The sequence below is a fragment of the Strigops habroptila genome, chromosome 12, assembly GCF_004027225.2.
Source record: "Strigops habroptila isolate Jane chromosome 12, bStrHab1.2.pri, whole genome shotgun sequence".
In the NCBI taxonomy this organism is placed as follows: domain Eukaryota; kingdom Metazoa; phylum Chordata; class Aves; order Psittaciformes; family Psittacidae; genus Strigops; species Strigops habroptila.
Window position 1 is genome coordinate 5,958,042 of NC_044288.2, and position 12,465 is coordinate 5,970,506.

Genomic DNA, 12,465 nt, shown 5'->3' on the forward strand with positions numbered 1-12,465 from the left:
GTCGATTACTGAATGAACACCAACAGCTTCCACCTCAGCCACTGGCGGCGTGTGGTTCGTCTCCCACAGCAACACAAGTGACACAAACATATTCTGCAGAGAACCTCGTACAAGTTAAACAACTCAGCCAAAACTCAAGCAATGGGATTTGAAGGTAATCTTCACAGCCACAAACCACTACACGCAGCCAGTGCTCTGTAAACCACAGCTGACAAAGGTCTGAAGTTTCTCATTCACAGAAAGGACTGAAACATTTCTACTGCAAGAGTAACTGCTATGCTTTCTAATGCTGGCTTGACAGAAAGTAATAAATTGATGTGAATTGATACTCTTGTCCCACCTGAATTGTAGTTGTCGCAGTCCCCAGCACACAGATACTAGTACTGGTTATTTCTCAGACAGGTAAGATTTCTGCATCCATTTTCAAATAGCTACACTATAGCTGCTGACTGAAAGGCAATTTTACAAGAACTATGAAGTCACATGAGTATCATCCACAACTGAAGGAAACCAGAACACATGGACTTGGAAATCTTCAGCGTGAAAGCTCACTATCACCTGCAACATGTTATTATGCTCCAAGACAGATGCTAAGCGCCACCTGACAGAATACTTAGCCTCATGCAAAAAAGACAGACTATTCACCTTGGGTTTATAAAGCATTTCAAACAGACAGCGAGGACAGAATGTGAATTAGAGAAAACTTTAAGCAGCACCTGCATCTCAAACGCTGGCATTTTTCAATAGGGGTTTAGCAACTAAATAGACTCAGAGCTCTTAGAGAGCCAGGGAGCCTGACACACGCATCGGTTGATCTCAGATGCATTCATCTGGGACTTAATAAAGTGGAGCAAAGCAGATCTGAGTTTGCATAAGAAAGCCCTTCTCAATTAGTCCAATTCACAAAAGTGTTTGTGATAACGTTTACAGAGTTTTCTTGCAAGTATTGAACAACACCTACTGCGGGCAGCTGCATGGAGACACATCTTAAGCAACTGGCCTGAACCACTGTGGATGCAGCGCTACAGACATTCGGTAGGAAAACAAGCTATGCCAGGCTTTTCCTACATAGGATTTTAGGATTATTGGTTTTTTTAATATGGCAGGTACATTTCTGCCATCACTGATGTGATGACAAATCTAGAAAAGACTGGGATTTCTAGGTAGCCTTTGCCATACAGGTCTGGTCTGAAGCAGCTGAACGGGAAGCCAGTGTAGGCATACATACACTTCATATTACGATCTCGCTCTACTACTATCATTACAACTTCTGCAATAGGTTGACTTCGGAGTTAATGTTGTGTTTTATAAGACATGACAAGAAGCAGCTACTAAATCTCCCAACTCAGCACCAAGGATTTTTCAAGTGAAAACCCCTTGTGTATAATGCAATTAAAGTCTAAAGGTTTTCTTATCCAAGTTCTAGCAAAATACTCCCAAGTTTCTTTAACCCTTTATTATCTCAGTACGAATCAAGGAATCAGTGTAGAAAGTGGCTTCTGGTTACTAAATCCCTCTCTGCACAGATGGCACCAAAAGTTATCACCACACAGAAACGTGGTACCACTAACTCAAGCAAAATGACTGAATGCTGAGATCATTTTTATTCTTAAGGGCATGGTCATTATTATCTTTATGCCTAACCCTGAATCCCAACTTACCATCAATATTGAGCATCATCTTCCACATGGCAGGCCGAACAGACTGATGGAATCCAAACCAGACCTCCCTACCCCCACCCAAGGGGTGATCATAGCCTTCTGGAGCTGAGAAGAAGGAGCGGCCCACAGGGGTATACCTGGTGAAAGAGACAAGCACACGGTCATGCTATTGCTTTCCAAACAAAATATTCTATAATAAAGATTAGAATATGCAGCATTGTTATTTTGGGGGGGGGGGGGGGCGGATTTTGTGCATCAGAAATCTGTGCCAAGAACCAAGTTTAAATGATACACTTCAAATGCTTCTGTTGCTGTTGCAGTGGTTTTAAATTTAGACAAAACATTTACTGGTGTTAGCAACCACTTTCAGTTTTTACAACAAATCAAGAACTAAGTTAACTTACCCCTTCTGATCTCCCACTTCAAGAACGTATAATCTCCATCACAGCAGATTTTGTACAACAGCACTGTATACACTGGACTGACCCTCAAATCTCATTTTGCATGTTTTACTAGGAAGCATTTCAAATGTACTCTGAGAAATGTAATAACTATGGTGGAAACAAAGAACCAGGGAAAGTCCTGCTTCTCTCTCAGAAAACAGCTGCTAAGGAACCTTCACGCCTCATTAACACCTTTGCTGTTTCCCCAGGATCCTGGGAGGTGAAGCCAGCAACTGAGCTTTAAAAGTAACCTTCACTGACCAAATAAAGCAAAATTAACGTGGCCTTCTCTAATGTTTCAGGGTTCTGAGATAAAGAATCACAGACTTTGTTAGGGCAGGTATCTAGTCTCAACTGTGTATTTAAAACATGAGAAGCATGCACCATTGATGGGTGTTATGGATGAATTCAAGACTCGTGCTTTCACACAGTCACTGCCACCAAGTACACTATACTTGGCTCGAGTTGAGCACAAAACATGAAAGCAGTGCTACAACCCCTCAGTATTTCAATTAAGGCCCATTATAAGCGTCTCCTATTTCTTGAGCTGTTCAAATACATCACCTGCTCTGGAGTTTAAATGTCTACAGAAACACACACTTGTACATAATTGGCTTCAATCCCCCCAGTCAGTCCAGCTAACCAGCTGTGCTGCATAAGGGGAATGATCCTTTTTGTCTTTTCACCTGTGAAGAAACAGGGATGAAGGTCTCCCAGTGGGGATACTTCAGGTAAAGACAGACTGCAGGAAGACAGTGAACCTACTTCATGGAGGGTAGGTGTCGTAGCACCACATCGACAGCATGAACAGGGTTAGTGCTGATAGGTTTGTCTAGTTCCAGAGGCTCAGGCAAGGTTCTTCCTGTCAAAACTTCATGCAGCAAGTGCCAGCTCACCCGAGAAACAAACTTTATTGACACTTTGAAGGGACGATCTTTTCCGCCTTCTCCTGGTAATGTCACATCCAAATCCACCTGGGTGTGGGAGGGGGGAAAAAAAAGGCAGCTGTTTAATCTGAGTTTGATGGCCTTGAGATTCCACTTGTTCCATAACTGGGCCAGAGACTCAAAACCTCAGATATTTAGGACACAGCACATTTGATAAAAGTATGTTATCAAATGCACAAAACAAAGAGAAGTGGGTCCTCACCAAGCAGAAGAGGATCATGTAATTTTTTGCCATCTTGAATCAGCGAACTCTTCATCCCAGAGAAAATGTGGTTTGATTTTTTTCATAGTACTTTGTCAGATAATGTGTTACAGTCTATAAAACTGAGTATTTGATAGATTTTGCTGTAGAAAGAGGCTACTAAATTCTCTCTGAAAGCAGCTATTACATGCACATTTACAGACACTGGAAGTTGCAGGAAATACATCAGAAGGACTCCATTTCAACACAGATGCTGTAAGTCAATTCCAGTTTTTCTGAACTCAGCAATACTGGAAGTTGGGTTTGTTTCTTTTTCTTTCCTATGAAGCTATTACAAATATCTTTTTTTTTTCTAGTTCTTACCCCAGTAGTGGCCACAGGCAGTGGATTGGCTGTATAGAGGCTTCTTTTCCCATCATAAACTGGTCTACGGTCCCCAAATATTGTCACTTTAAAATGCTGCACCATTGAGTCCACCACCTCCCTGGAAAAGTTGATATTTACATTGAAGATGTTTCCAAAGAAGTATCAGACTGGAACTGGCTCCCACACCCCCTGTGTTTGGCTGAAGTAATTTCAACAAACAGATTACTCAAGCGAATTATAGAACACCCACTGGTGCTTCAAAAAGGGGCTTCATACACTTCAACTAAAATCACAGAGAAACACTAAAGAATAGAATCAGAATCAATGCAAATGCTCAAATACTGGAAAATATTGTTAGTGAAGTAATTTCAGAAAGTCCTAGAACTGAGACCTTTATATAACCGTTATTACAGAAAACAAGGACACACTTACCTTGGGAGAAAAGCACAAGATATTATTATGAAAACCCAGTACAAACTGACCGCTGCAAGCTCTGCCAGTTCATGGCAGCAGTAAATTGTAATGTCTACCTAGCAGTGTTCATCTGCTCTTCCATCAAGAAGTTACAAATTCTGCCTACATTGTATATAAAAATGAGGTACCCTAAAAACATCTTAGCTTCAAATCCTTAATGTAAGTTTTTACTTCAAAATCAAGTAAAAGCCTGATCAAATTTGCACACAATTATAGATTCTCCTAACTTACTTTAGTGTAAGATGATGGCAATAACGAAAATAGTAGGTTTGCTGCCTGCATTCAATTAGTTTTCTCCGTTTACCTTGACAAAAAACAGATGACTGCTTCTGCCAGTTGATAACATGAATAAAGAAGACAGTGTCTTTATCCCTAGAATAGGAAGTTGATGAGCTTCTGGACAAATTTACATGTGCATCTGAACTACACCTATACAAATGCAACTGAATTTAAGAATAAGAGACCTCAAAAAGCACTTAAAACTAACTCTAGTCTATAAAAAGCACTTCTGGGAAGCAACCAACTTTCACGTAACCTAACAAAAGCCTAAAGCAACAGTTCGAATGTCAATCCGAGACTCACAAAAGGTATGGAAAGGTTTTATCAGCTGCCGACATGCTCTTCAGCAAATGACCATTATTCAGGTGAGCAGGAACACTGAGCATTTCACAAAGAGTTACTTTACAAACTCAAACCAAATGCTTTTGCCTCTCTCCACGTGAACTGAAAACTTCAGAAGACGCAGGCTTTATCTAAAGTGTAACCAAGTAAAGCAAGCTGTGACAAACAGCAATTCTGGGTTTGGAAGCAAGCTGGAAATCACCCTACAAATGGCACCACAGAGGGATTTTTTTTCCTTATATACTTTAAATAAAATTGAGTTGCCATTTTAAAACAACTCTTTTCAAATGCTCTTCTTTCAAACAGCTGTAGTTTCTCCCACTGTTCTGGAAACAACTAACTACAGATTCACAGACTGCAGTTGCTGGAGCTACCAGAATTCTTAGAGCTTTGTCTCTCTCAGACTATTTTAATCAAGCATTGCCATAAAACAGACCAAAAAATGGGATTAGATAACTGATTTTAAGTGAAATGACACTGATCTTCATTACAAGATCACACTAGAAAAGAATCAGACATACAAGGCAGTAAGTTTAGAGCAATTGATATTCTCCTTGTATCCCGATGAGCATGGCTTCACAAGCATTCTTCATTTAACACAGTAATAAATTAATCTTTGATAACTGTAGGATTAAGTATTAATTCACACAGAACTATTCTATCCCAATTTTAGCAATTTATTAATCTCCTTTTAATGAATCCTTAACACAAGTATTTGTGTAGCCTTCATAACTGCAGTATGCAGGGGAAAAAATACCACCCGCCAGAATCAGGCCCATGTGATATGATATTGTTATAACATAAAATTAGAAGTTACAGATGAAAGAAGAAAAGCTGCTTTTCAGCTGCCCCGAACTTTCACTGATGAAACAGATCTCACAGGAGACTAAGAAGTAACTCCTCCTAAAAACATTCTTCAATGCAGAGAAGAAATACAGGAAGTACGAAATGTTGTAATCTTTAAAAAAGCAAGAAATACTATAGCTCCAGTGTCAGGTTTTCAGTTAACTCCTCTTGCTGAGGAGGCTTCTCTGGCTCCCAAAATTTATAAGGTTTAGGACAAAATACACAAAGACCATATATAAACAGCTGTACCAGCAATCCAGCACTCAATACATACAGTTTGTTGGATCACTAAATGATCAGAGATACAGATATGACAATATTCCCCCCAATTTAAGCAGCAATCTAGACATAAAGTAGCCTAGCATGGGATTTAACTGACCCCCATACAGAGCACATATGTAAATAAGATGAGATACAATGTGCTATACGGAATGCTATAACAATAGAGACAGGACATAGGTGGAACTCAAACCAAGTCTGACCATTTCAAATATACTGATTGCACAAACTATCTGTGACCAAAGGGAAAACCAGTTTGTTGCTTAAATATTTCAATATAACTTCCAAGACAAATTCCATCTTCTTACCTGTTCACCCTCCGAGGACACTTATCTGGTTTGATATCCACCTCATAGAGGTAGACATCAATCTTTGGGATTTCAACTTGGAAGCAGTTGGCCAGCAGTTTAATGGGTTTGCCCATGGTGCCATAGCCGGGACGTCTGGGCACCATGAGGAGGGGCTGGGCCCCGACGGGTCCTGTGGAAGACAAAACCAGCACCGCTTAGGAGAGAAGCCCAACAGAGAAGCTGTGGTGCAAAGGTACTGCCTGCTTACATTTCAGCAGTTTAAAAATACATAAGGTTCCTTGCATTTGCAGGTACACGTACTTGTATCCACTGAGCTTACTAATGTAATCCCCTTTTTCAGTCTGAGGCAATTCCCTGAACCAACGCACTGGACAACCAGGAAGACACCAGAGCCAGCAGGCTGGAAGAAGGGAAAATCACCTGTATCAAACAGCACACATCAAACAGCAGGATAACCTATTAAGTTCCAAACACTTGCCTATTTTAACTCCTTGAGCCTCCACCCACATCTAGACTGTTTTCTTACTGATGAGTTTCAGCTCAGATTCAGATTAGCACGAAGAAAAACAGATTTCCCTAACACACAAAACCAGGCTTGCTTTTCCTTGTAACACTTTACTATTGTGGAAAGCCATTAAAACACAAAACGTTTTACAGATCTCTTCTGAACACCCCAGTAGTAACAATGTTATGCAGAAGAAAACACAGAAGCCATTCCAGACCGATGCACGTTGTTTATGATAAACTCTTCATTTCATTGTCATCATTAGCTTAGTTTTGGAAGTCAGGTTATTCCTGAACCTTGCTGCCTGAAAATGGGTGAAGAATAAACCTAAATCCATTACCTCCTGGCTAACTGCACTGATAAAGCCAACTGGCCAGAAAAAGACAGGCTCAGGTTAAGATACAGGATTGTAAGACTCTTGATTACTTCTAAATTAGGGAAGAATTCCCATAGCTGCCTAGAGAAACCATCAACATCTGCAATAAGGGACGGGTATTTGAAAGGCAGCTAAACCTGCCTGTCTAGTAATATACATGTTACATCCTCCTCTGGTTATCTACTTAATTTACTTTGCATCATTTAGATGAGAATAGTCAGCTCTGGGTTACTTCTGCCTTACAAGACCAAACACGGTAATAAACATAGTCCACTTCCAAGAATTTCTATTGGTATTTCCACTGAAAAATCTCTCTTTCCAGTCAAGAAACAACAACAAAAGCAAACTGCTTTGTAGCCTGAGCTTTAAAAAAATTACTCATTGTACAAATGTCATGGTTTACAGAGCATTCGATTAAGTTACTTAAAAGTTCTCCCCTTCACTCCTACTCAGTGACGCAGACAGCGATTCCAACCCCCTCATTTTCACAGAGAAGTTAAAATGTCAAGTGCTGGTAAAAATGTCTGATTTGCCTTTTGATTAATCTCCACCATTCCTGGAAAAGAAAATTGCATTATCTTGAAGGAAACCATGTACTGAGAACAGGTGAACATCAAAGCTAAGTGGAAATTTGTCTGGCTTTACTCAGAAACCTACCCAAAACTTCTGAGTGGGCTTGGCTTCGAGCCACAAAGCAAAAACATGAACCAAGCAGCATCATTTAAAACACCCTCACAGCCTATGCTTACAGAGAACTTGTTCCAAGCATCTGTTCTTTTCAACTTTTTCTCCATTTTAATACTGTCACACGAGTAAAAGCAGCTCTACAATTTACTCCAGATATATTTTCAGAATATAAGCATATGCAGAAAGTTACTACTAAACGTTTGAGTGACACAAATGACTCAATAGCTTATTTTAATACTACGAAGACATACAAACCACGGTTCATATTTAGTTCGCATCTGTAGGAAATGCTAACAAAACTGCTGGAATAAAGGTAACATTAAAAGGTTGCTGCAGTCTGCTCTGCCCTGTCTACCCCCACCCTCATTGTTAAAATCACAAAAAATGCAAAACCAGTTGCTACAATACGTAAGCACAGAAGAAACACTCAGTGTGAATTCAATCTTCATGAGGGTTAGGGGAAGAAGTGCATGGGAAATGCAGTATGGCCAAAATCTTTCTCGCCATCTCTGGAAGTTGCATTAAATAGAACTTATTAACTGATAAGCTCTTTTACGGGAATGCTGTCCTGTTTTTCACTCCTTTACTTTAACAGAATCCTAGTGATCAGTTGCACGGTGGCAAAATCCTGATCAGAGACATGATACGAGTCAGGGTGCTTCAAAATCCTGGGTCACAAAAGAAATGCTCTACCCAAAGCCAAGTATGTGAGCAGGCCTCCAACCACTGCTCCTTGGAAAACAGCAGTGAGCAAAACACAAAAACACCAGTGGTGAGACAAAGGCTTTCTTTAGCCTCCCTTGTTCAGTTGCACCACACACGGCTCCTCAGGAAACGGCTCACCCTGGAAGAAGTCAGAATCCAGCTTTTGGCAAACAGGAACGAAATGACCAATAAATGAGTAAGAAGTGCAGGTCTGCACACTATTCAGCAATAGTTTTGAAGAATTCATCTGATTTTGCTATCACTTTGTGCGATATACATGCTTCCTTGCACCAGTTATCTTAAAAACAGGGGTATGTCGTAATTCAATTCTGCTCTCACTGCCCAAATCCACGAGCACCCACTCGGAATATCCTGCTTTCAAAATACACTGAATTGCCAGATTGTACATTGTGAAAGTCTGTGTCACTGGCTTCAAACCTGTGACTCAAACCCCAATAAAACATAAATAACAAGCGACACTCTCCAAGGACAGCTACTGCTCCTGTATCGCAGCAGTGACTCACTCGGCCTCATGCCTAAGTCCTGTGTCAAGCTAATGGAAATAAACACACGAACCAAAAATACTAAAAGTAGTATTATTCTAAGTAGCTCAGACCATGATTGGCAGCCTCATTAGTTCATATTATTTAACAATAGCAAAACCAAAGTCACTAAAGCGTCAAAAAACCTTTGTGAAAGCGTTATAGCGGGACGCGCAGCCTCTTGGTGCCTCCAGAAGAGAAGCCCTTCGCTGTTGAGTTGGCCACGAGTTTTAGAGGAGAAACTCCTTTGGGTTTAAGAAACTATTGTTACTCTGCCATTAGTTACATACAGATGCCGAGTATGTTCCTAAAAATCCAAGATAAAACATAACCCAAGCGTGTTCAGCCTGCCAGAACAGCACTTAATTCCTAACACCAGTTAAGGAAAGTCCCCAACGTTGACAAGTCAACTGATTTATAACACAGAACAACAAATACCCAGATAGGAACTAAAATGGATGCGTCAGATTCTTGGAAGGCTTTTATACAGCAAAGGAGTACGTTTTGAGAAGATAAAAGATCCACCACTAAATAACTTGAACATTCTGAATTTTACTCATTACAAAACGTACCGGAAAAACCTGCAAAGGAAATATTTAACTAAGCATTTAAATCAATAATAACACAAGGCAAGCAAAAAATAACCTCTTTGGGAACTAAATGAGGAACTTCGGGAACTAAAGGTATATCAATTTATAAATTACCATTCATAGCATTGTTGAAGTTATCCATGGAATCCCAGACTTGTTTGGGTTGGAGGGACCTTAAAGCTCATTCAGTTCCAAGCCCTGCCACGGGCAGGGACACCTTCCACTAGAGCAGGTTGCTCCAAGCCCCTGTGTCCAACCTGGCCTTGAACACTGCCAGGGATGGGGCAGCCACAGCTTCTCTGGGAAAAGTCTGTGCCAGCGCCTCAGCACCCTCACAGGGAAGAGCTTCTGCCTCAGAGCTCATCTCAACCTCCCCTCATGGGCATCCATCTTTAGGTTCATTATGAACATCAACCACCAAGGTCAGAAGACTTTTTTTCTCCTCACAAGTGAATGCTCAACAACAAGTAGAAGCAAAAGCCCTTAAAAGGTATCACCAAAACACACAAATACTAAACCAGGAATGTTCCATCTACTGCATTTACCAGCAGCACCCAGTGATGTACTGCACAACCACGCGCTGCTTCCTGCCACGTTCTAAGTGGGTATCTTGACTCCCCGTTGCATTTTGCAGGGGATTTACACCAGTATTTCCCATGGGCATATACGGGATGTTACTGCTCCAGCCCAACACAGGAACACGATCTGTGCTGGTCATCTGTGCCTGCCACACCAAGCTCAGTGATACGTCAAAGATCTACATCCCGCAGCCACGTAGCTCGCTGCTGAGAGAGGGAAGATGTTTTGAAGAGCTTTGCTCTGGCTGAACCTAACATTTCAACAAAACCCAAAGAGAGAGGAAAAAAAGAATTGTCACTTTTCGACGGCTTAATGAGGAAAGTAACATTTCCAAATGGTAAAAAACATTTGCTAAAATGAAGTGGACTGGTTATGAAATACATTCTGAAGGAAAAGCTCATCCCAACACTACTTTTTCAAAGAGCTGAAGTTTGGAGTAACATTAAAAATATACAGACAGGGAAATTAATTTCAAGCGTGACTACGTGGCACCTCCACCACCAACAGAACCATTTCCTTCAACAGAGCTTGAAACCAGCAGAGATTTGCAGTTGTCAGTGTCCAGACCCACAATTCCCATTCAAAACAGATCATATTCCAGACCAACATGGAAGTCCCTCTAACAGCTGAAATGAGCTCTGAATCAGATCCTGTTCCTCCGTGGAATTAGAGATGTTATAATAAAGATTAAACACAACAAAAATCAACTGTAATCTCTATGGCAATGCAGCCAGCAGTATAGAACACATCTGGCATGCATCCAACGCACAGGCTTGAATCTACCTAGCAACTAAAGGAAGCCTTCGTCGGAATAAAGCCTGAGCAGAAAGAGCAGAAGCACAGAAACCTGCAAATACTTTCAGCAAACCACCTTACAGCAAATCGAAGCTTTTGGCATGTGAGATGGTTTTACAGTATGAAGCAAAATACTGATTTCTAACAAGATGCTAATAGAAAACACGGATTTCCTTACACGAGCCTTTCCTTACAGAGAGAGACATCAGCACCACGCTTCCAGCAAAACAAAATCCTCTTTCCTACTGTGGCTTCAGCGTTATAAAACCAAAAAATACAAACAGATGATTACTTAATAGTTTTATTTTTGCTTATAAAACAGTTCTAAATCGCTAATTGAATGGGTGACTGAGCAGCCCTGAATGCACAATAGAGGACTTCACAGGTAAAATACTATTTAAGCTCTGGCTCAGTAACACAAGGCAAATCTTGTCTACCAGCTCCTGTCCCCAGGCTGGAGCCTGCACACGGGAGCAAGCTCTCCATGGAGAGGATGGAGGGGAAAAAAAAGAGATTCCCTTTCAGAGGGCCCCTGGCCTCTGCTTGGGCTCAGAGGCCCAGCCTGTGGAGCTCGAAGAAAACCCTTTTGCTACCAAAAAATAATTCGAGATTAAAAAAATAGATGGGGAAGATTATATTTAAATGTTGGTTTCAATAATCGCGCTCCTTTCCTTATGCCAGAAATCCTGAATTGCCTCGTTTCTGTAGCTGCAGCCTCGCTGGGTGGCATTACATTATTTATGAGTAACGCAATCCACGTTTCCTCAACATTCCTACTTGCAAGTTAGACTTTTTTTTTTTGAAGGTTTCAGACAATAAGTCATGTTAAAACCCATCGAAAGCCAACACTTTGCTGCTATGCTCAGTAATAGCCAAGTGCACAAGTAAATACCAGTGTGCTGGCTTGTTCTGGCCTAACGAAGTTCCAGAAAACACAGGGAAGTGTTCAAGAAGCATTTACAGGATAATAAATGCTTCTGAACCATTGAAAAATCTCATCATAAATAACCTGAAGCTCAAAAAAGCCGCTTACATGCCCATTGTAAAGTTAATGGGAGAAGAGAACATGCAACGCTTTTCCCTTGAACCTATTTCCACACACCTAAATCAGGAAGTTAAACTGACACAGTCCTTATTGTTCTGTGGAGTTACACCATGTTTTGCCACCAAATGAATCCTTTACTAACATGTACTTGCATTTACATTAAAGAAAAAACACACCTTATAAGAAAATATGCCTATTTCCATGCACTCAATTTTGTTTTTCCAGGTTTCATATTTACTGTTTTGAAAACCATGCAATTCCTTCCCCACACTCACTCCCTCTGAACTGCTGCTATGGAGAGTGAAATGTGCTGCCCATACAATCCTGGAATGGCTTGGGCTGGAAGGGACCTCAAAGCCCATCCAGTTCCAACCTCCTGCCATGGGCAAGGACACCCTCCAGCTATTTAGGTTTCAAGATTAAATGCAAGCAATCCCCTTGTTTTCAGTTTACTGCCTGGAAGATATCTAAGAGCAGAACACCGAGATCCG

General features: G+C 40.9%; 1 protein-coding gene across 5 annotated transcripts in view; it reads right to left on the minus strand.

Annotated features, from left to right (window-relative positions):
• LOC115615465 (protein argonaute-1) overlaps positions 1–12,465 on the minus strand; it is a 55,142-nt gene that overhangs the window by 13,801 nt on the left and 28,876 nt on the right. For all 5 annotated transcript variants that reach the window (XM_030503586.1, XM_030503584.1, XM_030503588.1 and 2 more), the window contains 4 exons: positions 6,148–6,319; positions 3,617–3,737; positions 2,870–3,078; positions 1,662–1,798 (listed from right to left, as the gene is read on the minus strand). In XM_030503586.1, the coding sequence (XP_030359446.1) occupies positions 1,662–1,798; positions 2,870–3,078; positions 3,617–3,737; positions 6,148–6,319 (639 nt within the window). The remainder of the gene's footprint in view (positions 1–1,661; positions 1,799–2,869; positions 3,079–3,616; positions 3,738–6,147; positions 6,320–12,465) is intronic.